The sequence below is a fragment of the Natrix helvetica genome (assembly GCF_964273705.1).
Source record: "Natrix helvetica genome assembly, chromosome: 2".
Classification (NCBI taxonomy): Eukaryota; Metazoa; Chordata; class Lepidosauria; order Squamata; family Natricidae; genus Natrix; species Natrix helvetica.
The window spans coordinates 149,870,707-149,896,553 of record NC_138552.1 but is presented as its reverse complement, the minus strand read 5'-3'; the positions used below and the strand labels follow the sequence as shown (position 1 = coordinate 149,896,553).

General features: G+C 38.4%; 1 protein-coding gene across 2 annotated transcripts in view; it reads right to left on the bottom strand.

Moving 5' to 3' along the window:
• ROCK2 (Rho associated coiled-coil containing protein kinase 2) overlaps positions 1-25,847 on the bottom strand; it is a 102,838-nt gene that overhangs the window by 55,420 nt on the left and 21,571 nt on the right. For both annotated transcript variants that reach the window (XM_081940112.1, XM_081940113.1), the window contains exons 2-4: positions 3,836-3,917; positions 2,465-2,565; positions 261-398 (exon numbers count right to left, since the gene is read on the bottom strand). In XM_081940112.1, the coding sequence (XP_081796238.1) occupies positions 261-398; positions 2,465-2,565; positions 3,836-3,917 (321 nt within the window). The remainder of the gene's footprint in view (positions 1-260; positions 399-2,464; positions 2,566-3,835; positions 3,918-25,847) is intronic.

The following is a 25,847-nucleotide window of genomic DNA, read 5'->3' as shown; positions in this document are numbered from 1 at the left end:
TGAATGGATAGGAAATTCCTAAATCCTAGGAATTGGGTAAACTAATGGAAGGACTGTCTTTAAAAAACTAACAGTGCATAGAAATGTGTGTATTTTAAATCAAGGAATTATGAGAGTAGCTTACTATATATTTATATCAAACTCTAAACCCATCAGATATCAAAACATTAAAATTGCTATTTCACATATTTATATTTTCCCCATTTATTTATATTTCCCTTAAATTACCATGGAACTTTGTACACAAGTAATATCCATACCTGAACTACCCAAGGACTATTGGCAAAGGCCATTATATCTCTCTCTTCCCAGAAGAAAGCTGAATCTGACCTTTTTAACATCTCAAATTTACTTAGCAGCTTCATGGCATACGCTTTCTGCGTTATTTTATGGCGAACCTGTTAAAAAAAAATAGCAGGATTTAAATAATATAGAAAGTTGGATATGGAGAACCAATAATAAATACCAAAGAACAATACTCTAAATTTATCTGAATGCTGAAAAGCAATAGTCTTCAAGAAATAGAATTAAAAGACCAGAAACCTGAAGGGTGAAACTCTTAGAAAGAAAATATGATTAAATCAATAGCCAAAGGAAATACACTTTTACAGGATGGTCATCCACATACATACACTGTCTTTATTTTTAAAAAGTAGTTATTGCAAACCAAAATAATTGTCCATGATGGGACAATCAGTGCTAGTACCATCAACAAGGAGTTGAGGACAGATCTAGCATCCAATTGGCACAGAAACAAAAATGGTTTTTGTAGCAATTCCTTCCATCCCTCCTTAAGCAGAAAAGATTAGAAAGAGACAAAAAGACATTCTAGAAAAAAGCCCATTCTTCAAGCCATTTATTATACAATTAGTGAAATGTTTCACACTTGTCCATATTGCACCATGTTTTCCCGAAAATAAGACAGGGTCTTATTTTCTTTTGACCCCTGAAATAAATGCTTGGCCTTATTTTTGGGGAGGTCTTATTATTTTTGAGGTGCAGGAGGCAGCGAGCATGGTCACCTCATGGCTGCTGCTGCGTTGCAATATTTTTGAGGAGGGCTTATTTTAGCGAATGCACTCAAAAGCCTGATTGGGCTTATTATCCAGGGAGATCTTATTTTCAGGGAATCAAAGTATATAGATGTTTATAATTCCCAAGCAACGACAACTGTGTTAGCACCATCTTTAGAACAGAAATACTTCTGATGTTAATAGTCAGAATTTGGCTCTTTCCTATGGACCGATTAAATTAAAGCCACAAAACAGCTTCAATACATACGCATCTTTCAAACCAATGATAAAACCTGTGCTTCATTCTAAAGACTTCTGGCAATAACTGTGTAGTATTCATGTCTCAAAAATCTGTTACCCTGTTTCCCCTAAAATAAGCCTTCCCCTGAAAATAGGCACTCCCCTAAAATATTTTACTGCGTGTACAGCTGGTCCCCACCATTTCCTGGAGGGAAAGGGGGGGGAACATGTCCCAGATGCACCTGCCATCCACGTGGAACCGCCTCGCAGAGGCCGCTCCCACAAACCCTAGCTACCGTGCCCCTTCTCTTAGTGGCAGTCGCAAAAAGAGTGGCAGGCCCAGCGATGCTAGTGTACCAGAAACAGAGACAGAACTTCCAGCCCTCTCTGGATCAGCTGATTCATGGGCCGAGGTTAAGGGGCCTCCCGCACTTCAAAAATAATACCTTCCTGAAAATAAGGCCAAGTGCTTATTTCAGGGGTCAAAAGAAAATAAGACCCTGTCTTATTTTCAGGGAAACACAGTATGTCTAATAATTCAGTCTGATTTGCCAATCTTCCACATAAAAATATAAAACAGCCTTGTTGAATTTGACCACAGACCTCTATTGTCCAACAGTGTTTTTCCATAATGACCAACAAAATGCCAACAGGAACCACAAAACAAAACAGAAACGCACAAATACACCAATACACTCTCATAACTAGAATCAATAAACCAATGCTTCCATTACTGGAGATAATATGCAATCATGGCAACAGGCCACTAATTCCCTCATCATCCCACAATTTATCCAATATAGCAAGGTTGTTCACCATCATTAAATTTTGTAACTGATTCCAAGTCAATGCACTACATAAAGTCATACTTTCTTTTATCTGCCTAATTATCTATTTTTTTCTTTTAAAAAAATGGTCGTTGACTATTTTGTAATCTTCACAGACTTTCTATTAACCCACTGGTAATCCATAATTAGTTCAAACTTATGAGTGTAAATTAATATGTACTTCTGCTTCAAAGCACATTATTTATATTTGCCTATGGTTTAATTTACTTTATGTATACATAACTTTAAATTATTCTGAGATTACTCACTAACCTAAGACACCTGAGGCAAGTTAATATGAAGGAGTGTGGCCCTAAATAAAATCATTATTCTTAAGAGAATTAATGGAAACCCAATTGTTTTATGTTGATATTAAGTTCTTACCAGCTGTACCACACCAAATGCTCCTCTTCCAATCACTTTAACAACATCATAATCTTCCACTTTCATTTGAAGATCACGCATTTTTTGTACAATTTTTTCATCTGAAAAAGTTTAAAGAAAAATATTTGTGCTATTAAAATAATATCCACGAAGGATAATACACATTAAGCCACTAACAATACAGAAATTTAAGACTAGTAATTACAAATGGCATAGACCATTTAATCTGCAATGTCAGGTTGTATTTTCAGTGCAATGCACAAAGAAAACAGATCCTTTTAAAAAGTACAGTGTAAAGTATTATCTTTGTAAAATAAGAAAAAGCAGGCCTTAAATCCATAAACACAGTTATCCCTCAACTTATAACTATAATTGACCCCAAAATGTATTTTGTAAGACAGTTATTGAGTAAGTCATGCCCCATTTTGCCACCTTTTTTGACAGGATTGTTGTGTGAATTGTGAAGTTGTTAAGTGAATTGCGTGGTTGTTAAATGAATCTGGCTTCCCCATTGACTTAGCTTGTCAGAAGCTCCCTAAGAAATCCCAGAACCCCGGGATGCTGCAACTATCGTAAATATATGCCAATTGCCAAGCACCCAAAGTTTGATCATATGAGTGTGAGAATGCTGCAATAGTCATAAGCATGAAAATTGGGTCATGTCACTGTTTTCTGTGCTGTTGTAAATGGTCATTAAATGAATGGTTAGAAGTCAAGGACTACCTATCTACATAAATAGCAAAACAAAATAAAACCACTTTCGTTAAAATAGCATTAGTTGCTAACTTTACCCACCATAATCAGAAATACTTTTAACTATGAAACTTAATTGTAAGAAATGTTAAAGTACCTTAAAATATCATATTTAAATTTTTTTATCATTAACCCTTTAAATCAGATCATACTATTTTAGATCTCTCTACACACTGAGAGAGATGCTTCAAGTTAGTCTTGACTCCTGGCAACCGCCTGGACAAGTCCATGCAGCTTTCTTGGCAAGATAATCTTTCAAAGTGGTTCGTCACTGCCTGTTTTTCAGTGCTGAATGTGTTTGATGGCCCAAAGTCACCCAGATGGCTTTGTGCCCGAGGGAAGGCCAGAACTCACAATCTCCTGATTTCTAGTCTAATACCTTTCACCACCATACCAACTGGTTCTCCCATTTTGTCGAGAACTAAATATGTAGTTTCAGAGTTCCAGAATATATGTTATTAAATTACTATTGACAGAGTCCATTATCATAATATTGTGACAGCAAATCTCTTTTAGAAATGAGGGGCAAGCGTATGTGGATAAAGCAAATAAAAATGTTATAAATACATATAAAAATATTCATCTACGTAGGGATATTTATACATAAGAAAAACTTACATCTGTTAAGGAAATTATCTATGTTTTTGTTCTTCCTCAGTGCTGGATAATCCAGATCAAGGACTAAGGACTTTAAACCATCCTAGAAAAAAAAAAAGAAAAAAGGGAAAAAACAAAGGAAGATTATTTTAGAAATCTCTCCTTCCCTTACTCCATGAATATTTGAACATAAATAGAACCATGAGATTCCAAACACACACACGCTTCCCATTTGAATATGATGTTTATCCATATTTTAGGAACAAATCCTTCAGGATGAAATTTATCTTCTTACAGTATACCTTACATAGTTATATGTTCTACATTTCCCTTACTACAGTTCGTATTATACATACTTTAGACTATCAAAAAGCAAAATTAGTCAACTTCTGCTTGCACAGGAAGACATTTCTTATCATTTTTATTGCTGCACCTTTTCAATACTACCTCTGATGTATTCTGACACAGATTTTGAAGGGCACTGTATGGAAATTGGGAATCGAATCTGCTGATGGATCTCATTTCACTGCCATCTGATATATTGTCATATTTACTAAGAAGTAATTCCTATAACATTCAATGGGATTTACTCAGGTTTATAATTAAGAAAATATATTCCCGCTGTAGATCAGGTTAGCCCTGACCCTGCTGGGTTTTTGTAAGTCCTTAAAGACCTGACTCTTTATCTGGTGCTGGTCCCCAATGTATGTAGAAACCTAGGTTTTTTAAAAAAATATATAGCAATTATAATATATGATATTTTCTCCAGTGCTATGTATTTTAATTTTTGAATTATTGAATTGATTTTACTTTATTTTTAGTTTTTTTCACTATCCAGAGTCACTTGTGGACATGGGGAGTGGGGTCACATAAATGGAATGAATGAATAAATCAACAAATTTACTGCTATGTTTTCTTTGTGCCCCATTTCCAGTTAATGAGATAGTTTCAGATTATGAAAACTTCAAAATCCATCCCATTTATTTCAAAGCCACAGCTCAAGCCTGTCTACATCGTTTTGAATCTTCTCACTTTCACCTAAAAACTATCAGCCCCTTTCCAAGTTTGTTCATCTGTACATTTTATAAGCCTCCTGAACAACTCCAACATTTGCATCAATAATAAAAAAAGAAAAGTATAGCGCCTTCTGCCACTCCATGATGTCTGGATCATTCGAACAGTGCTGGCACTCAAACACCTATCAAGAACTCATTTTGTAGGAGAACACCTTTCTTTATTACATTCTAAATCTACTTCCTTTCCCAAAAGGAAAAATAAAGATCCTTTTTGACAGTACCATTATCACTAGGCCACCAGTGCAATGTCTCTACTCAGGCAACAGGAAGTTGACCCTAGTTCTTTTAAACCTGGATGTGAAATCAGGCTGTTCATTACAAAGTCCACATTCCCCCCGCCCCTCCAAAATATCTAGCAGATTCCACACCCAAAGGTAGGGGGGGGAGGGGAGAGTAGTAAAAGCAATATAAATCGATTAAAGTATTTTTAGTTATGCCATTTGTCATCTTCATCATGAACTGTAACAAATATTCTTCTAATCTCAGGTAAATACATTAATTACTCTGATACGTATAACACACAAAAAAGGGAATTAAATATCACCCAAGTCAATCATTCTAAACTCTGCCCAGAAGTTTGCAAATGTTGTAAGACTTTCCAGAAACAGGAGGGTACCCATATTAGTTTTTCAAAGCAAAAACAAACAACTAAAAAGCATTTTAAATATTATCAATTTATTTTAATATAACTTTCCACTCATAACCAAACACTTAATGAATACCTGGGAACATTATAAACATCTCCCCTACAAGACTGTGCATTCTTCTAATACTTGCATTTCTTTCCCGCAAATGAGCCACCATGAAAGAAAATTTCAAGTTCCACCTCCAGAAAGAGCAAGATATTCAGAGTTTCGTTAATAAAGCATGTTGAAGGAGAATAGGATAAAGTGACATAAATGTCAGCAATTGGATTTTCCCTTTAGAAGGGATTTCCTCAGCTACTCAGCTCCTGTGAAAACTGGTGAGGAGGCTAATCTCTTAACAGGTAACAAAAGAATGCCCAAAACAGTCAGCATGAGAATCTCTTACAATTATAGAACACAATTGCTGACAAACAAATAATTGTAGAAACAGAATATTTAAAAGTCATGGACATTTCCAAAATGTATGCATCATTCTAATTTGCTGTTTATGTTGCTCTTGTATTTATATTGTCCATTTTGTGAGTCTTCACAATTGATTAATGTCATTAGAAAAAAAGCAATTCTAACAGCATACAATTGAAATGGTAATGTTATATATCTTCCATTCATTTTTGTAATATTTTGGAGCTGTTGTTGTAAAGAAAGTAATTAATTCTAATCAATCTTGCAAGATGTTTAATAGAATATATCCATGAACTATTTGGAGTGCTATATTAAGAGCCAGTTTGTTAGGAATTTGCAATTAAATCATGAAGAAATTGATAGATCTATTACAAGAAAGAATACCAATATGAGATCAAAACCTTGAATATCTGATAACTATACTAAAGCCTATTTCAATGGCCTAATCAACTTTCAGAAAAATAACTATTTTAGTCCTGATGCTGTTGAAATTTGGGAGGAACTGAGCACATCCTCAAAAGGACAAATAACACGAAGTATGCTACAAACACTACAAAACAAATTCAGCAAACTTCGTCTCCAGCTTATTTTCTTGCCAACATTCTCAGTTAAACAATCAACACCATGACGAATCCTTAACTGCTAAAGTATTGGGGTTGGTTAGTTAGCTTTAAACCGGCCTATAATAATCATCCTTCAAATATATCAAATATTTTTAATATTTTTACAGACTCAGGGCGGTTTACAGTAACAATCAACAATAAAATAGCCACTATATGCAAGTAATAGAGGTAGTCTTCAACTTATGACCACAACTGAGCCCAAAATGTCCATTCGTAAGCAAGGCAGTTAAGTGACTTTTACCCCATTTTATGTCCTTGCCATAGTTGTTAAGTGGATCACTGTAGTTGTTAAGTTAATAACATGGTTGTTAGGTGAATCTGGCTTCCTCACTGACTTTGTTTGTCAGAAGATTGCAAAAGGGAATCACTGCAACTGTCATAAATACATGCCAGTTGCCAAGTATCCAAATTCTGATCACATGACCACGGGAGTGTTACAACGATGGTTAAGTGAAAACCATTGCAAGTCACTTTTTTCAGCCCCCTTGTCACTTCAGTTACTAAACAAGTTTTGGTAAATTGAGCACTACCTTGTGTGTGTCATAATAAAAGTGTAGGACGATAGTATTATAAACAGAATAAATTTAACAGTTAAACTTTAATTTTAAGAGGAAACTATTCCACAGGATTGGGGCAACAACAGAAAATCAGCCATCTTGTGGCTTTAATTCCTCTCAGTTTATAGAAGCACAACAATCAACCTTCTGGGATGAACATAATGAGCAAGGTGATCTGGTAGGAGAAGCAGGTCTTGAAAGCATCCAGGTGTCAAGCCAGATATGCCTTTGTAAGTAAAAACCATCACGGTGAATTATATCCAGAAACCAAGTGGTGACTAATGTAGGGCACTGAAATACAGGTGTAACATGCTCTTGGCAGGTTATGCCTACCAGGAATCAGACTGTTGTGTTTTATACCAGTTGCGGTTTTCAAAAACGTTCTTCAAATTTCAGAGCCATGGGGGGAAATTGAAACCTTTTAAAGAAAATTACAGTAGAAATCACGCCCAACCCTTAACAGCAATACCATGGTATAAAAAGAGTATTTCTTATTTGCAGTAACTAAATTAATACAGCATTACGGATTTGGGAACCGATAAAACAGGAAAGCCTGTCTTTGCTTTTCAGCTATGAAAAAAATGATGAAGATTGAACTGACTAGCCAGCCAATGTTTTATTTTTTTGTACTGTCTTGTCTGAAATTACATATCTTTAATTTAAAAAGTTGAAAACCAAGTAAACTAAAAATGCATGCCGTTGTTTTTTGCAAATATAACTACTTTTTAGTCTAAGGAAACTACAATAAAAACAATACTAATACTATTTAAAAATAGTTGTTGTTTTTAAAACACATCATGGTAAAAAAATATTTTCCAAACCATCCAAAACAATTAATTAAACTGGAGCTTATTTTATAACTATGCACCTGTTTCCTTAGTACTAAGATCATCATTCCATTTTTTGTTAGATTTACTTGGGGCAAAAACCCCTAACAAATCGTTTTTTATGTTGTATATTTTCAAAATTGAACTTTCTCCTTCTCTTGAAGTTCCACAAAGTATGTATTCAGATTATAACAAACAAGAAGAATGCATTTAGAAATTATTCTAGACCCTTCTTCACTAGTGCATAAATCACTATTTAAACTGAACAGAACAGAATAACAGAGTTGGAAGGGGCCTTGGGGGTCCTTTAGTCCAACCCCCTACTTAGGCAGGAAACCCTATACCCGTTCAGATGAATGGTTGTCCAATCTCTTCTTAAAAACTTCCAGTGTTGGAGCATTCACAACTTCTGATGGCAAGTCGTTCCACTGATTAATTGTTCTAACTGTCAGGAAATTTCTCCTTAGTCCTAGGTTGCTTCTCTCCTTGATTAGTGTCCATTCATTGCTTCTTGAAATAAAAATAAAAATTAGACTAAAATAATTAAATTTTGAAGGCCAGAAAAACAGATACATCCCACTATAAATAGAGAACTATGTTGTGGTCAAAACAATGATATAGCAGGGAAATCTGGGGGAGGAGGGGGAAGTGCCCTTATTTGAGAGACCTGGTCAGTATTTTGTTCCCAGAATACAATACATGGTGTCTTCAAAGTTATAAATGGATTGAGGTCTAGGACTGTGGTATCTTGCAGATCATTTTCTCTTCTGTGTCTATCATCATATGATCTATTCATCATTTAAGGCCCTGTTCCAAATTCCTCAGATGTCAGAGGCTTGATGGGCAGCAACAACTACGGCTTTTCCATAGGAAACACCCTATGGAATAACATTCGTCATAGCATGACAAAGACAACACTGTTTCTGTTTCCAACTGTGATCCATCGTGTGGCTGGTTTTTTTTGTATTTGGTGTGGGATGGAGTTTGGGGTTTTGTTTTGTTTTTCAGGGGATGTTAAGTATTTAAAAGCTTTTAAAATAATAACGGGATGAATGATGCAACATACAAAATGATGCTAACGTAACTCCCTCATTAGCAAGAAGCAGGAAACCGTTCCACTTAGAATTGTATATCATACAATGTATGTCATTTTATAATTGCAGCAAGATTACCGCCCACTTCTTTGCATGTTAATCACAAAGGTTCTGGGTGGTTCATATTGTTCAAAAGACACTCAGCAAAGTGCCTTTGAACAAATCGACTGAAATTGCCTTCTGCTCCTCCCTGAAACAGAGACATCCTTTCCCAGAGGCAGCGTGGCTACCTCAAAGGCTTTCCCAAGTTGTTTGCACATGTGTATAGGCACGCAGGCAGTGCTTTCTGCCAGGACAAAATAAAGCAGCCTTATAGGAACACGCATATGCACATGAAGTCTTGAAGCAACCATGCCTAGCAACCTGAAATGTGGCTGCCTCAAAAAAAGAAACACTGCACACTCACCAACATACTTTGCATAGCGACCTTGCAAGTACTCTAAAAAAGCTGTTATAAGAGCTCCCTTTTTATTTCCAGGTTAGATTTCCTATCTTTCTCTGGGCCATGCAATCATAAATGTAAAGGTTCCCGTCACACATATGTGCTAGTCATTCCTGACTCTAGGGGGCGGTGCTCATCTCCATTTCAAAGCCAAAGAGCCATCACTGTCTAAAGACGTCTCCGTGGTCATGTGACCGGTGTGACTAAATGCCAAAGGCACATGGAACGCTGTTACCTTCTCACCAAAGGTGATCCCTATTTTTCTACTTGCATGTTTACATGCTTTCAAACTGCTAAGTTGGCAGAAGCTGGGACAAGTAACAGGAGCTCGCTCCGTTACGCGGCAATAGGGATTCAAACCGTTGAACTGCCAACCTTTCTGATCAACAAGCTCAGCGTCTTAACCACTGAGCCATCGTGTCCCTTGCATCATACAATCATATTCAGATACTATTGTACAGCTTCCTTAAAAGAAAGAAGTGCTCAGTCTTTCTGCATACTTCATGCTTAAATCCTATTCAAATGGACTGAAAGAATGTATGTGGTAAAAATGAATATATTACTCAGAATGTTTTTCTTTAAAACTATACCTGTTTTAAAAAATGATGCATCTTTTCAAGCAATGGTTGAAAAGTTAACTTTTCCATCACTGTTGTAACTGCAAAATGAGTTAGTTAAATGAGGCAACTGCTAAATGAGTACTGCCTGTTACTTTAAGTAGATATCTTAACAATAAATATTAATTGAGCAAAATTTGCTTGTTATTTATTGCTACTTTTTTCAGCAGAGAATGTATGATCAACAAGTTAAATTTATACCTAAGTCCTCCTGGAAAAGATTTGATTAATCAGTATTACCAATATAGTTGCTGCTTAAGAATCTCTAAAATTGCCATACTCCCTTAACAACCCAAGCAGTAAAAGAGAAATCGAAGAAGACTCGAAACCATAATCATATTCATCTTTTTCACATGTTTACATGACACTCAGTCCTATGTTATGTATAAAATGGGCCTGCACAACTTATAGTAGGGAAAGCAGCCATACTCTCTCAAAAATAATCAAGGACTACAAAGAAAGTAGCTGGCATGCCCATTAGCCATTCAGCAACAGTGTGGCAACAGTGATGGAATTACCAGTTTTGGCAAGACCTGGAAGCACTGGAGATGCTTGGCAATGTGTCTTTGGGGAGAAGCAGCTATGAAAAACTAGGTGATGGCCGCAGATATTTTCTAGTAGCAATGATATTTGGTGACAATCGATTTTTGAGTTTTCAAAAAATGCTGGTGAACCACACAACACTGTTTGGTGGGCCACATGCAACCTGCAAACTATATGTTGTGTAGGCATGTTATATGTATTTAAAATTACTGCCAATATTTAGAAAGCAACGATTTTAGGATTATGGCTCCTTATGTAGTACAGTTCTGAACCCCTGATGAATGAAAAGGATAGGGGAGAGAGTATACACAACAGGCCATCAATACTGAAGATAGCTAATCCAGGAAATGACATATTCTCTGTCTAGGCCTCATAGATAGAAAACACTTCACGTAGAAAATATGTTATTAAAGTGATTTCACTGTTGACTTCCTCTTATCCCTTTTTGCTGTAGTTTGAAGTCTGCCAAAACTAAAAATAGCTTTATCTAACAAAACACATCCACAGGGTCAGCACAATTATATGCACAAGAATGTCCTTAGACCTCTCAGCCAAGGTATCTTTTTTTTTGTCCCCACTCTATCTGAACTAGACTGTTCTGTTTATTTACTGTATGCTGCTGGAATCCCCTATGTTTGGGACAGAAATCTTACTAGGTTTAGCCACAGTGCAAAAATATTTGCTGCAATTTAACAGCCCCAAAGGAGGGCCTACCCTAAATATTTAAGTGTTTACAGAAAAATCCTTAGGTCATTAGAAATTTTCACTAGGAACAAAAATCTGCAACCATCCTTCTCTCCAGCTCAATGTAAATTTTGGAAATGACTAAACCAGTAATAAATTAACTGAAAGTTTATGGTGGAAAGATTATCAGGCATTTCAACTTTAGATTTTAAAAATGATAAGTGTTAAGCTACTTGCCATCTTAGGAGATTCAAGGCCATCTATAATTTTGATTTGTAGCCCAATTAACCTTATGTTATACTGAGATAGAGAGACATATACACTGACTTAAGCACTGACACACCCTAGTATGAAGAATATCTGTTTCAACTTCCATACTTCCATAAAAAATATTAAATTAGGGTATGAACTTATTGAAAGCTGCAGCCTAAAAATGTTAGCTTAAACAGTCACTAAAAATCATTGATGTATTTAATATTTACATATATGTTGAATACTTTAGTCTCTCATCCGTGAATCTGGGGGTGGAGTGAGAGGAACCATATATATAAATATTAAAAACTCTAAAATACTCAAATATAAATGAATAAGAGATGAAACATTAAAAAAACCCAATTAGTGAGAAAACAATTATCACTCCACCACTTGGCTGGCTCCTCATGCGATTCCCAGAGTTGGTGGAAAAAATGCATGTTAAGGGCTTTCCAGAAGGCAAGCAGGGATGGGGTCAATCTTACCTCAAAAATGAATAAACCAGACAATTTTGTAAGAATGTAATCCATAGTTGGCTGGCAAAACTCGCACCTGTAGCAAAGTTATGCAAAAGTAGAATCTCAACATACTTCTATTTCTATAGGCAACTGAAATAACTCCAAGGAGACATTCTTGAGCTATATACCATATTTTTCGGAGTATAAGACGTACCTTTTTCCCTCAAAAAAGAGGGTAAAAATCTAGGTGCATCTTATACACTGAATACAGCATTTTTGGCCTCCCAAAACCCTGCCCCCTTCACCAAAATGGCTATGCATAGCCTTTAGGAGGCTTCCAGAGTGCTCCTGGGAGCTGGGGAGGGCAAAGGTTAACCAAAAATGGGTCATTTTCTGCTTGTTATTGCCCCCCCCCCAGCTCCCAGGCGCACTCTATAAGACTCCTAAAGGCTATGCATGCTCTTTTTTGACAAAAATTGGGCCTGTTTTCGCAAAAAAACAAGCCGTTTTGGGGAGGTCTGCAGAGCGCAAAAACTTTTTTTTTTTATTTGCCTCTTCAAAATCTTGGTATGTCTTATACTCCGGTGCGTCTTATACTCTGAAAAATATGGTACATTCAACCATGAGTTCCATAAATCTCTTTACCAATAACTCTGCTGGGGGGGTGGGGCGCACTGATGGAAATTGTTCAGAGCTATGTTGGTTCTCAAATTGCTAATCAAGATATTGTTATCTTCAAGGCAGTAAGAAGTCAATCATTCTTTATAATTTTCTTTCTGTAATTAATTGCCAAGAACAGAAAACATTTGAACAAATGTATCCATTTTTTCTTCCGAGCTTCTTCTTGCTCTCATTTTAAAAAGTGGCAAAGGGAAGCAAATGTGTACAAATATATTCAGGCACTATGTCCATGGATTTGTTTTAGACAGTTTCATTATCCATCGTACTTTGAAGTTCAAACCAAAGAATGCTGTTTTATGTGTTGAGAAATACTGGATAACAAACTTATTAACTCTATAAAAATACCAGTCATAATTTTAATGTAACTATATATGTAAGTAGAAATAACGCTTGAGATTTTAAAAGTGTCTTCATTTCTCACATCCCACAGTCCATCTGCTGTCTTTCTTCTTTTCACAGTTAAGAAGCGTTATGACATATTTTCGGTCTATGCTGCAGTAGTCACAAAGACTTAATTAGCTAATGTAATTTGTTCCAAGAAGCAAGTAACTATTTACAGATTCTCTAACTGTTTTTAATACTTCAAACGGTTTACTGTAAAATAAAAAGGAGAAATAATTCCAAAACAATTGCCCTAATAACCTGAAGTTTGAGATCTTGCGCTTAACAAAATAGATTGAGAAGAACTGTATGGAAAATTATATTTTGTTTTGAAAGATGAAATATTTTTCTCCCATTTATTACATTTCTCAAGAAGCCACATTTTACTCAGTAAGGATGGTCTTGCAAATCTGCATTCACTCTTCTTCATTAAAATATGAGAAATAACTTATGCTTAAAAAGTAGTTATTTTCATCAAAGGTAGAACATGCTATAATTGTCTGATTACCGTGCCAAGATTTAGAATTCTCTCTTAAGGGATATATACAAAATCTATCACAGATTTCTTACAAAGTCTTATTTGTTAGTTCTGACTGTCATGGCACTGAAAGCTATAAAACGTGCAGTCCATGGCATCTCTTGTTCTTTTTTCCAAGCTTCTATTCTACATAGCATATATCTGGGAAAATTCTAAATACATTAAGAAATATGCAAGCAAGAACAATCCACAATGTGTCCTATACAAACATACTATCTTGCTCTTTTCCAAAACAGAACTGCAAAACGACGCCAACAATAATCTGTTGATATATCTCTGGATTGCTGTAATGGAAAATCAAGATGTCAACAACTCAAGTTATAGACATGATGTGGGGTGCAAATCTGACTCCACTTAGCATGAATCTGCAAGAAACCATACTGAGTTTCTATGATTCTGACAGGAGAGTCAGTAGGAATCAAGATTATAAGGCAAATAGCATATCCTGGCAGTCAATGAACCCAAATTCCAAAAGAGAGCTCTCTCGCCCTCCGCTTCCTTCCTCTCTCTCTCTCCCTCATTAGGCTCAGCCATCCTCTCTTCTCATGTAGACTGTGCATGGGGAAATCATGGTGGAGCTTCTCTCTTTCTTTCAGAAGAAAGGGAAAATCTTTACATCTGTATCACTCGGCCACAAAGCCAGGAACTTTTTTTAAAAAAAATGAAGGAAAGTGAGAGAAAGCAAAGCAGGCAAGATCCTCTTTCCCCCTGACCCTAGCAAGGACAACCAATCAACAAAAGAGATAAGTGGGACAAGAGAGTTATGTGGGACAGCAGATGGAAGAGTATGTGCTGGCTGGAACAATTGGTGGCAATGGTGAGAAAATGCAGATGGATGGGGCATAATGGAAGAAGCCGCCACGAGCAACAATAAAAAACTCTTCCTATCCAAATGTGAAAAGGCTTCCTTGCACAAGCACAGTTCTATTTACAGCTTCAACTTATCAAACAGAGGCTGTTCGCACTTGCCTCCAAAATACCTTTCTTGACCTTTGGCTGCATGGGACAAGTCTGGCCAAGGACAGGTCCTCCCTGCCCAACCTACAGGAACATTTTCAGTGATGCCTCCAAATTTCAGCAAGAAATGCAATGGGCTTTAGCCAAGTGGCCTTTGGAAAGATGTTTTCTGAGAAATTAATCCATATTCCTCCTTTTTCTGGAAACACCATTAGTTGTACTTAAATTTTAAATCTAGCATCAAGGTTTTTTAAATCAATTGAAGCATATTCCCATTTTCATAATAGCAGGAGGTCATCAGGAAAGAACAGAATTTTAGCTCATTGATTTGTACCCGGTGTTTATTTCATCTTGGAAGAAATGCTGTTTCATAACTTTTGTGGCCTTTCATTACTGTAATTTTTAAACATAAAAGTTTATTTAGGGACAATGTTACACAGTATACACTTTGGTTATATCCAACATTTGAAAAAGAAAAATATACTTGCTTGGTTTGTTCATATATTAATAAGATTCTATATATTTTGTCCCTGGTTTCTCAGATCTATCTAGAAAACAAGCCACAGAAATTAAAGCTGAATGCATTTTTCAGTGCTTAAGCTTCAGTATAAAAATATGAATAACAAGCAGTAAATAGAGAACATGTTACGCATATAGATACGCACAAACGATGTCTGCAAACTACAGACAGACAGACAAACACACACACAAATATGCCAATGTGTAAGTTTTCTGTTTTATTTCACTATGTTTCACTAGACTATGCTTCCAATGGCCAAAGTGATGCCATATTTTGGATAGCCACTCCCTTTGCATGAGTCAATTCTAATTAGGATGCTAGTGATAAAAAAAAATTATGGATACTATTTGAAACAAACCAGGATCCTGTATTATTTTAAATCTTTCCAAAAATCACTATTTTCTCATTTCACAGAAATTCACAAATAGCCTTGATCATCAGTTATAAACATTCACATGCTTATCAAAGGGATAGGTAGAATCACAATCTGACAAATAAAAGACCTAGAAAACTGATGGCTAACCTTTTTTGGCTCCCGTGCCAAAAAGCAGGGGGAAGCACAGGGGGGTTGTGCATGGGTATGCCACACCCATAATGCTATGCATGTGACGCTTCTGCCCCGCATGCGCGACCAGCAGCCCCCCCCTTTTGGCGTGGTTTTTTTGCCCTCCCCAGGCTCCAAAGGCTTTCTAGGAGCCTTGGTAGGGCAAAAACAGTCCCCCCCCCCCCGGAGGGCAAAAAATGGACCTATGGGGGAACCTGGAAGTTCAGGAATGGTGTCCTCTGGTTTGTCCATAGGGCCGATTTTCAACCTCTGAAGCCTTCAGGGAAGCCTCTTGAAGGCTCTGGTGGGTGAAAAACAGTCCTACGAGCAAACCGGAAGTCACCATTCCCAAACTTCAGGTTTGCCCATAGGGCCGGTTTTTCGCACTCTGGAGGCTTCAAGGAAGCTCCTGAAGCCTCCGGAGGCTGAAAAATGGCCTCAAAAGAAAGCTGAAGTCAGGGCAATGCCTCGTGTGCCCTAACAAATGGCTTCGCCTGCCACCTGTGGCACGTGTGCCATAGGTTTGCCATCACGGACCTAGAGGTTACAGATGGCCAAAAGATTTAGGATTCCCCACCCTTGATCTGGATTCCTCCACATTCTGAATCCTTACAGAAAGGGAAAACTCTGCCAAGTGTACAGGTAGTCCTCAACTTATAACCACAACTGAACACAAACATTTTCTTGCTCAGTGAGACATTTGTTAAGTGAATTTTGGCCCATTTTATGATTTTTCTTGCCATAGTTGTTAAGTAAATCACTGCAGTTGTTAAGTTAGTAACACAGTTGTTAAATGTTCTGGCTTTCCCACTGACTTTGTGTTAGAAATTTATATATAGCATCACAGAGCAGAGTGTACAGTAACCATGTGCTTTACTGCTCAACTGTTATACCTGTAACAGGAAACACTACTTAGAACAAAAGAGCATAGAGTATATACCATAGATCCAAACCTGTAAATACTAGTTGAATACTGAATACTATTGTAGTTGTTGCATAGAAATACATTCCACCAATGAATTCCAACACTTTTTTATTAGGTTACAAAAGGTATCACATGACCCCAGGACACTACAACCATTATAAATCTGAACCAGTTGCCAAGCATTCAAAGTTTGATCACGTGGCCATGGAGATGCTGCAACGGTTGAAAGTGTGAAAAATGATCATATATCACTTTTCCAGTGCCATTATAACTTCAAACTATCACTAAATGAACTGTTGTTATGTTGAGGACTACCTGCATTTACTATCATTTTACAATTTGATCTGGCAGTTAGCAGAAAATAAAATAACATTCCCCCTGCTAATATTTTTTTACGTACCTATTTCCTACCACCTTTCCTATTATTTTTAATTAAAGTGACAAACTGAGAAAGGATTCTTTAGAATTATAAATCAGAACCTTGCAGCAGTTCATTTAAAACCTGTGAAAATATCAGTTTCACATATATTTAACCGTCCTGAACTGGGAAAAATGGTTTTAGCAACTGGCAGTCAGAAAAAGAATACGTCTATCCTTGCAGATTTAAAGTTGAGTTTACTACTATATATAAAATTAGCGTACTCATCATTTGCTAAAAATATAAGCACGAGTATTCTGCAACATATCTTAGTGATTAAAAAGTCACATCTTATTTTGGCAGCATGTACTTAATCCAAAGTACATTTGTAATCAACTATTTTAGATCATATAACCTTCTCCTGATCCTTAAATAGGATTTCTAGAAATAAGTAATTAAACTGACTCATAACCTGAACCTATAACCCGAATCCTTCTTTGAAAGCACATATCTATATCAATCACAGACTCATGATGCAAGAATTTGATTTTTGTCATCCAAAACTTAGAACATTTTGTTTCAAAAACATCTGCTTCACCTACCTTCAGTCATCAAAATGTGTAAGATAACTGTATTATCAATTTACCATAGGGGTTGTTTTGCTGATTTTAAGCAACTTGTTTTAACTCATACGGGTTGTTTATGAGGTTGTACGCTGAAAACCTTATACTGTTTAGCTAGCTAAATCCCTTAAGGAGACTTGGGACTTTCATGCCTTCAGAAGAAGCTCTTTTGCCCTCAGTCCTATGCACCACTACAGAGAACACTATGTTATGTTGCTACAACCCAGTACTTTGCTTATGCTCCCAGCCTTTCCAAAGTCCTCTTTAGAGCCTGAATTTGAAGCCATGCACAGTCCTAGTAAGTGATCCAGTTTTCCTTCCTCTGAGGAAAGAATAGACTACTGTTCAGAGAGATGGAAGCTAATGGCTGACTAAGATGTCTATCTATCTATCATCTATCTATCTATCTATCTATCTATCTATCTATCTATCTATCTATCTATCTATCATCATCTATCATCTATCTATCATCTATCATCTATCCATCCATCCATCAATTTATATATGAAGACCCTAACAAAATTTGCAGCTCCCTTTGCACCTTCAGAACAGAATTATTCACTAACATAGAAAAGAATAACTTATTATGATTTTATAAATATTCCTACTACAAAGGGGTAATAGATTTTATGATTAGAATTTTTGTTTGCTACTTATGGTTGAATTACTGCTTTTACAGTTTCACTGGCAAGGTACATTCCTGCCCCACACCCCAATAGATACCCAATTTGTTTTTAAAAGATAGAAATACAACTCTAAAATAGCAGGGTTCACACAACAAATGTTACAGTATTTCTTCACACATTTCCAACTGCTTGGATCCTAAGAAGAGAATGCCTATTGAATGAGTTTTCTTGTGTTCACCTCTTCACTACAGCCTCGTAATATACCACCACCACCACCCAAAAAAAAACCACACCCCACCACTCAAGAGTTATTGGAAATGGCATTAGAAGAGGTTTTTGCAAGTGGCAGAAACACAGCAAGCTACAAAACGTAAGAAAAGTCCTGCTGGATTAGATCAAAGTCATTGCAGACAAGTGACCAGAATATGTCTTTAGGAAGCCCACCAATAGCATATGATGTCTTCTTCTCCTGTTCAGAGGCAATCTGCTACTGATCTGCAGGTGACATGCAGTCACAAAGATGACTTTGTGTAAACAGAAGGGCTCTCTAGCTCATTATAGGAAAATCCTGAGCTACAAACCTCTGTTTGCTTAGGGATAACTTAAACTGCAAGACCTGGAAGAGATTCTCATGCAGCATTCTCAAATATTTTTTTAAATGATTAAATGTCTCTGGATGTGCATTTCAAGTTCAACGTATGCAGGATTTCACACAAAGACCTGGCAGTGAATACATGGATTTTGTTTCAAAATACAGTAAGTGTGTGTGCGTGCGTGTGTCTGTCTGTCTGTCTGTCTGTCTAGAAGAGGTCTCTTGACTTTCCTGCAACTAATGTCTGAAAGAATTTCTCAACTGAAGATCTTCCGTGGGAGGAGGCTACGTGGCAGCTATTGTTTTCATTTGTTCATGTTTTATTTGCACAACAAATACAGCACCGTAATATTTTTATGTATTCACACCTTACCCTCTGTACATACTGTATGTAAAACCTAAAGACATAATATAAAATATTATAAGAAAGCGAAAATAAAGAATAATCATAAAGAAAAAGATTATATAAAATAACATCTTCTACATAATAGAACAGATCTAAATAATTTATTATCTGCTTGGATGGTGATAAAAGAAATACTAAAAGACTATTGATAATTAAATGTGAATTCCTATTTTAAATGTTCTGGAAAGTAACTTAAATTAAAATACTGTTTGATGGTGATATCAGAAGAGCTTTAGGACTTTACTTAGTAAGGCATTTAGCTGTTCCATCTCTAACACATTTTCCAAATTTCTCAAGCAATTAGAACAACAATCCAAAAGAAGAACTTGTTCTGAAGTCTGCATACCCTATTCTTGGGATAAAATGTAGCTTTTATCAGTAATCTGATCCCTAACAGAACACTTTAAAAATATCTTGATTCAATTTCCTTCTGTGTAAAGTTTTAAATACCTAAAAACTTTCAGGAATGGAATCTGCCTTAAACAAAGAGCTAAATACCTTTAAATAACCCATGTTTTTCAAACTCATAAAATTGTAGACATTCCTATGCCCACCCCCAGCACCCCTTCACCTCATTCTATATAGTGGGAAATACAGATGAAGTTCTTAGCCTTCATTAATAGATGTAATGGAAAATATTTTTTGCATTAGATACCAAAGTTAACTCATAGTCCCAATTCCAGAAAGGAAGTTTGTCATTCCAATACTTTTAACACAAGCTGATCATTTTTAGAGCAAATGACTCCTTTCTTCTTAAACAGAAATATTTGTGGCTGGAAAGATGAACTATTTATATCACAGCAAGTCTCCAAAAACCTATACCTAATTCTAACAACTTTTCTCAAAATTAAGCCTCGTTGTTTTCATTTATCTCAAGGATATAGCTTCTGGAATTGTGCTTACAGTCCATTTCTTGATTACTCACAAATAGAGGCACATGCATACTGAAAGCTAAATAGCGCCTTCCAGTCAGTGTTAACTTCAGGAGACTGCTTAGCCTTAGCTAGTTCCTAAAGTTTACTTGGCAATCTTTTCTGAAGTTTTTGCCCTTGCTTCCTAGGGCTGAGAGAGAAGATAGGCCCAAGCTCACCCAGATGGCTTTTCACCTAAAGTAGGATTAGAAGTCACAGTCTCCCAATCTGCTGCCTAAAGTATTACACCACCTTTTGGGGGGGCACACCAATTACAGGATTTAGCAATCTTTTTGTAGCCATAAGCTACATTTTTTAAAGAGCTTGAAGAGGAAGGATAGTTGAAAAAAAGCCACCACAAAGGCCAGATCCACCTTTTCTTGTGCTGAGAGGGAGAAGATAAAAACAGGATGGGACAACTCGCCACAGCAAACTCGCCATGGACATCTTGCCATGGGCTCCACATCCATTTGCACCACTCAGGTGACCTTGACGACACAGATAAACCTCCAGGTGGCCTCAATGACTCGCTAAAAGAATGCAAATGGCCAGCTTTTTGCAAGGAGTATATGTCCTTTCATTCCTCACCATCCAGTTAGAGCTGAAAAAGCTTCTTGGATGAGAAGCGAAATGTCTTCAAAGAAAAAACAAGAAAGTCCTGTTGCCTCTTGAAAAAATCACTTTTGGGTCAACCATGACCTGGATGACTGAAAATCTCCACAGACATTCAGTTTTGTTGTTCAATCGCTAAGATGTGTCCAACTCTTTGTGACCCCATGCACCACAGCATGCCAGCCCCCAGCCCCGTCTTCCACTGTCTCCCACAGCTTGCCCAAAAATGTTCATTGCTTCAATAACATTGTCTAACCATCTCATCCTCTGCCATCCCCTTCCCCTTTTTGTCTTTAATCTTTCCCAGGGTGTTTTCCAATGAGTCCTCTCTTCTCATTAGGTGGTCAAAGTATTTGAGCTTCAGCTTCAGTATTTGTCCCTCCAAAGAACAGTCAGGGTTTATTTCTTTTAGGATTGACTGATTTGATCTACTTGCAGTCCAAAGGACTCTCAAGAGTCTTCTCCAACACCACAATTCAAAAGCATTAATTCTTTGGCCCTCAGTCTTCCCTATAGTCAAACTCTCACAACCTCTCGACTTCTCACTTTAGCATTCCAATCCCCTATGATGAAACCATTCACAGAATCTATTGCCTATATGCAATGTAGTCAGTTTTCAGATAAGTCTATTGCAACATATTACGGCATTTATTTGACGTGTTCAAATTGAAAAGAGGTAACATAAAATGTGTCTTGTTTTTCAAATGGTTAGCCTTTTGGTGGTATCCACTCAGTAAAGCTGCACCATACTCTGGATTTTTGTTATTGTTATCAATAACAAAGTGCTTTCCCAATTCTAAAGCCTAAGTACTGTATCTTAATTTTAACCTTCCCGTTTATTTATCCCAATGCTAATAGTTTCACTTTGAGAGTACCAATATTATCACAATGTCATAATATTTTATTGCCCTTTAGATCAAAAGATGTCTTTAAGGTGTGTTAGACTCTCCAAATAATATATTTGAAAGAATGGACATTGGATTTTTTTTCTAAACTGGAAGCATAAAAATTGAGCCATATCATGTGGTCATGGGATCATTTAGTACAGTGATGGCTAACTTTTTTGTCATCACGTGCCAAAATGCAATGATAATGCAATGTGTGTGTGCCCCCCCTGTATGTGCGCATGACCCCCTGTGCTCCCCCTTCCCTCCACGGATGTGTGCATGATTCTCGTGCTCCCCGTCCCACGCATTAGTTCATGCGCATCTCCTGCATGCACCCCACCCCGTGCATGTGTGGCAGAGACCCAAAAACCAGCTGGTTGGCAGGAGGTGTGCACGCCTTTGCATTGGAGCTGAGCTGGGGCAATGGCTCACCTGCCTGCAGAGAGGGCTCTGCGTGCCACCTGTGGCATGGCTGCCATAGGTTCGCCATCATGGATTTAGTACATGCCAAGCTAGTATGGCTCGTATGTACATAAGCAGATTATGGGAAAACCTTTTAATGTGAAATATGTTAAGGTAATGTTGGATTATGTGCCAAAGTTTTGGAATTTGGCTGTTTATCAGATATTATGGTTGAATTGGGGGAGGGCAGAAGGAAGCGGGACAAATACATTTAACTGAAAATCTACTTTCTTAAGCTTTAAATCTAAAGTTTAACATGCTTTTAAGTACTTCGATACCGCTTGCTAATTAATTGCATATTTTAAAAATCCCCAAACTGATATCACCTTTGTTTGAACTGCTATAAACTTTCAGTAATCAACTACCAATATTTGGTTGACTTAAGTTCTGGGAGAGCTGTTTTCAAGGGGAAAGCAAACTACAAGTAGTTTATTTATGTGTTTTCCTGCCATAAGACTCAGGAACAAGCAGAAGGGAGAAAATTAAAAAAAAGTCACATCCTGAAGCAGAATGAACAAATAAGGCTTTCTGGTTCTCTCAGACTTTCTCACATCACAACTGGAAGCAGTCCAACAGTTTACACATAAATTTAAAGTCAACATTCTTCTTATCCAACTCAGGATGAAATAAGCATAATGTATCATGGTAAAGAATCAATGCCCTGTATTTAACTTAAAAGGAACATTAATTATTTACTTAAAGTTCAAGGGCTATGTCAAGATGTTTTCTGCACACTAAAAAAAATTTGGTAGTGCAAAGTCAATCACAGATAACTTCTGCATGAATTCTCCAATCACAATACCATGTTTTTAAAAACAGCCAACCATGGAAATCATTGCTAGAAGTGTTTCACAACCATCTGGTTTGCCTCATTACATTGAACACAAAATGTACCATTGGACAGCCAAGTCCACTTCTGTGTACCGGAAAGCTGAAACCTCAATTAACCTATCTCCTGGACAGTAAATATTTCAAATAACAAACTGAAATAATAGGTTTAGTGGTTCAATCAAGAACCAGCACAGGCAAAGTGGCCAAACTAAAATAGAGAACATTTCCAAGGAAAAATCAACTTCCTTTAAAAAAAAGAGAGGAAAAAAAGAGGAATTTTGTAGTGTGAGTGCCTACTCTATTAAGTCATATTTGTTTTCAATTGGGACATGTATTAATCTTAAACCGATCTCAGAAAGCCACAAATGAAGCATTTATATCAAGACCTCTTCTTCTTGGCATTTTAGAATGGCATTTTAGTGAGTGAAAGGACAACCCAAAATTAAAGGGATTCCTACCTGCATTTTTTAATGGCTCTCTTGTAAGTCAAAATGGGTCAATTTGCCGCAGCCAACTCACCATGGCACAATTTAGCAATTTCAATTTAATTATTTAAAATAAATAAAAAACATTTTAATTTTCGTCATTCACGTTTTATTCTGTTCCTCCTTTTGCATCCTTTCCTTAATGATTCTATTCCACCATTTCTTTGATATTAGTGCAACTCTTGTCCTGCAGCGAGCTGTCTCGTGCTAAGTTGGCTATGGCGAATTGGCCATGGCGAATTGTCATAGAGCCCTTGCAAATTGTCCTAATTCTAGAAAATTAGTGGCATTGCTCCGTTGGACTATTGTTCATTTTAAAACTAATATTGCTGAGAATGTAGCTCAGAACTCATATTCCTAACAATCCACCAGTTTGCCCAGAATGACCGTTGTCTTACCTGAATGGTCTTTCTCTAGGCGCTGCGGGAGTGTCCAAGCACGGGTTAACATCAGCTTGCTGCCCAAGGACTGAGTTCGAATTCTTGTAGCTCCGCCTCTTGCTCCCCTCAGAGGCTCAGTTTTAAAAACGAAGGAGTGTCCAAAGGAACTGTCAATGCAATAGTCCAGTCCAATGAAGAAACTACCCCGCGACCCCTGATAGGGTGGGGTTGGACACTCCCGCAGCGCCTAGAGAAAGACCATTCAGGTAAGACAACGGTCATTCTCCTAGGCGCTGCTTGGAGTGTCCAAGCACGGGACATGCCAAAGCTATGATCCCCCAGGAAGGGAAGAACTGTTCACGGGCGCGGGGCTAGCCACAACCCTCTGCAGAATTCTTCTCCCAAAGGCTGCCTCAGCCGAGGCAAAAGTGTCCAGTCTATAGTGCTTGACAAACGGTGACGGGCCTGACCACGTAGCAGCCCGGCAGATGTCCTCGATGGATGCTTGGGTGGCCCATGCGGCCGATGTGGCAGCACTTCTTGTTGAGTGTGCGGTGATACGAGGAGGCGCCGGCCTGCCCTGATGTTCGTAGGCCAGCTGGATGCACGCCCTTATCCAGCGCCCTACTGTAGCGGAGGTGACCTTCTTGCCCATGGTGGCAGGTTGAAAGGACACAAAGAGAGCCTCCGACTTGCGGAAAGGAGCTGTTCTTTTCATGTAGATCCGCAGGGCACGACGGACGTCCAGCTTATGCCACTCACGTTCCTTGGAGTGCTTGGGATGCGGACAGAAGTCCGGGAGGATCACTTCCTGTGAGCGGTGGAAAACGCTGTTGATCTTTGGTACGAATGCCGGGTCCAGACGTAATATCACTCTGTCGGAGTGGATGACGCAAAGGTCCTCTCTGACTGACAAGGCCGCCAGTTCAGAGATCCGGCGAGCCGAAGTGATGGCAATGAGGAACGTCGTCTTGAGGGTCAGGTGGCGTAGTCCAACTGTCCGAAGGGGTTCAAATGGTGGCCCGGTCAGAGAACGTAGCACCACGGACAAGTCCCAGGTGGGATACCTGTGGATGGTAGGAGGAGCCAGATTGGAGGCTCCTTTGAGGGAATTGCGCACCTGTGGGTGTTTGCTGAGGGACAGGTGTGACTCAGTAGACAGGATGGAGGCCAAGGCGGCAGTCTGGCGTTTGAGAGTGTTTGGTGCCAGACCCCTGTCAAGGCCGTCCTGCAAAAAGTCCAGCACTTGGGGAACGGTGGCAGAAGTGGCAGAGATCTGGTGATGAAGGCACCAGCGAGAGAAGGCCGACCAGGTAGCTTCATAGATTCTAATCGTTGAAGGACGTTTGGATGCCTGGATGGTGCGGATCACCTTCTCCGAGTATGCGCTGAGCCTCAGGATCTCCCCTTCAAGTGCCACACGGCAAGTTTCAGCCACTGGGGTTCCGGGTGATGGATGGCCCCTTGGCTGAGGGAGATGCGGTCCTGAGGAATGTGCCAGGGACGAGACACTGAGAGACTGACCAGGTCTGCGAACCAGGATCTCCTCAGCCAGTGAGGAGCTACCAGCAGTACCTCCGCTCCCTCTGTCAGGATCTTCCCGATGACCTGTGGAATTAGCGGCAGGGGCGGGAAGGCGTACAGCAGACCCGGAGGCCAGGGAGAACGAAGAGCGTCCGTGCCTTCCGCCCCTGGGCACTGGAACCTCGTGAAGTACCTGGGTAGCTGGGCGTTGGCCGGAGACGCGAAGAGGTCGACGACTGGAAGGCCGAATCGCAGAGACAACTGATGAAACAGATCTGGGTGAAGACGCCACTCCGCGTTCTGGATGGTGGATCTGCTGAGCCAGTCTGCCGTCGCGTTGTCCTCTCCCGAGATGTGGTCTGCCCGCAGAGACCTGAGGTGTCGTTCCGCCCACCGACCCAGGGATTCCGCCTCCGTCATCAGGGCAAGGGATCGTGTGCCGCCCTGATGATTGATGTACGCCTTCGTGGCGATGTTGTCTGTCAGGATCAGCACATCCTTGTCCCTGATCAGCTGGAGGAAATGCTTCAGGGCCAGTCTGGCAGCCCGGAGCTCTAGCCAGTTTATG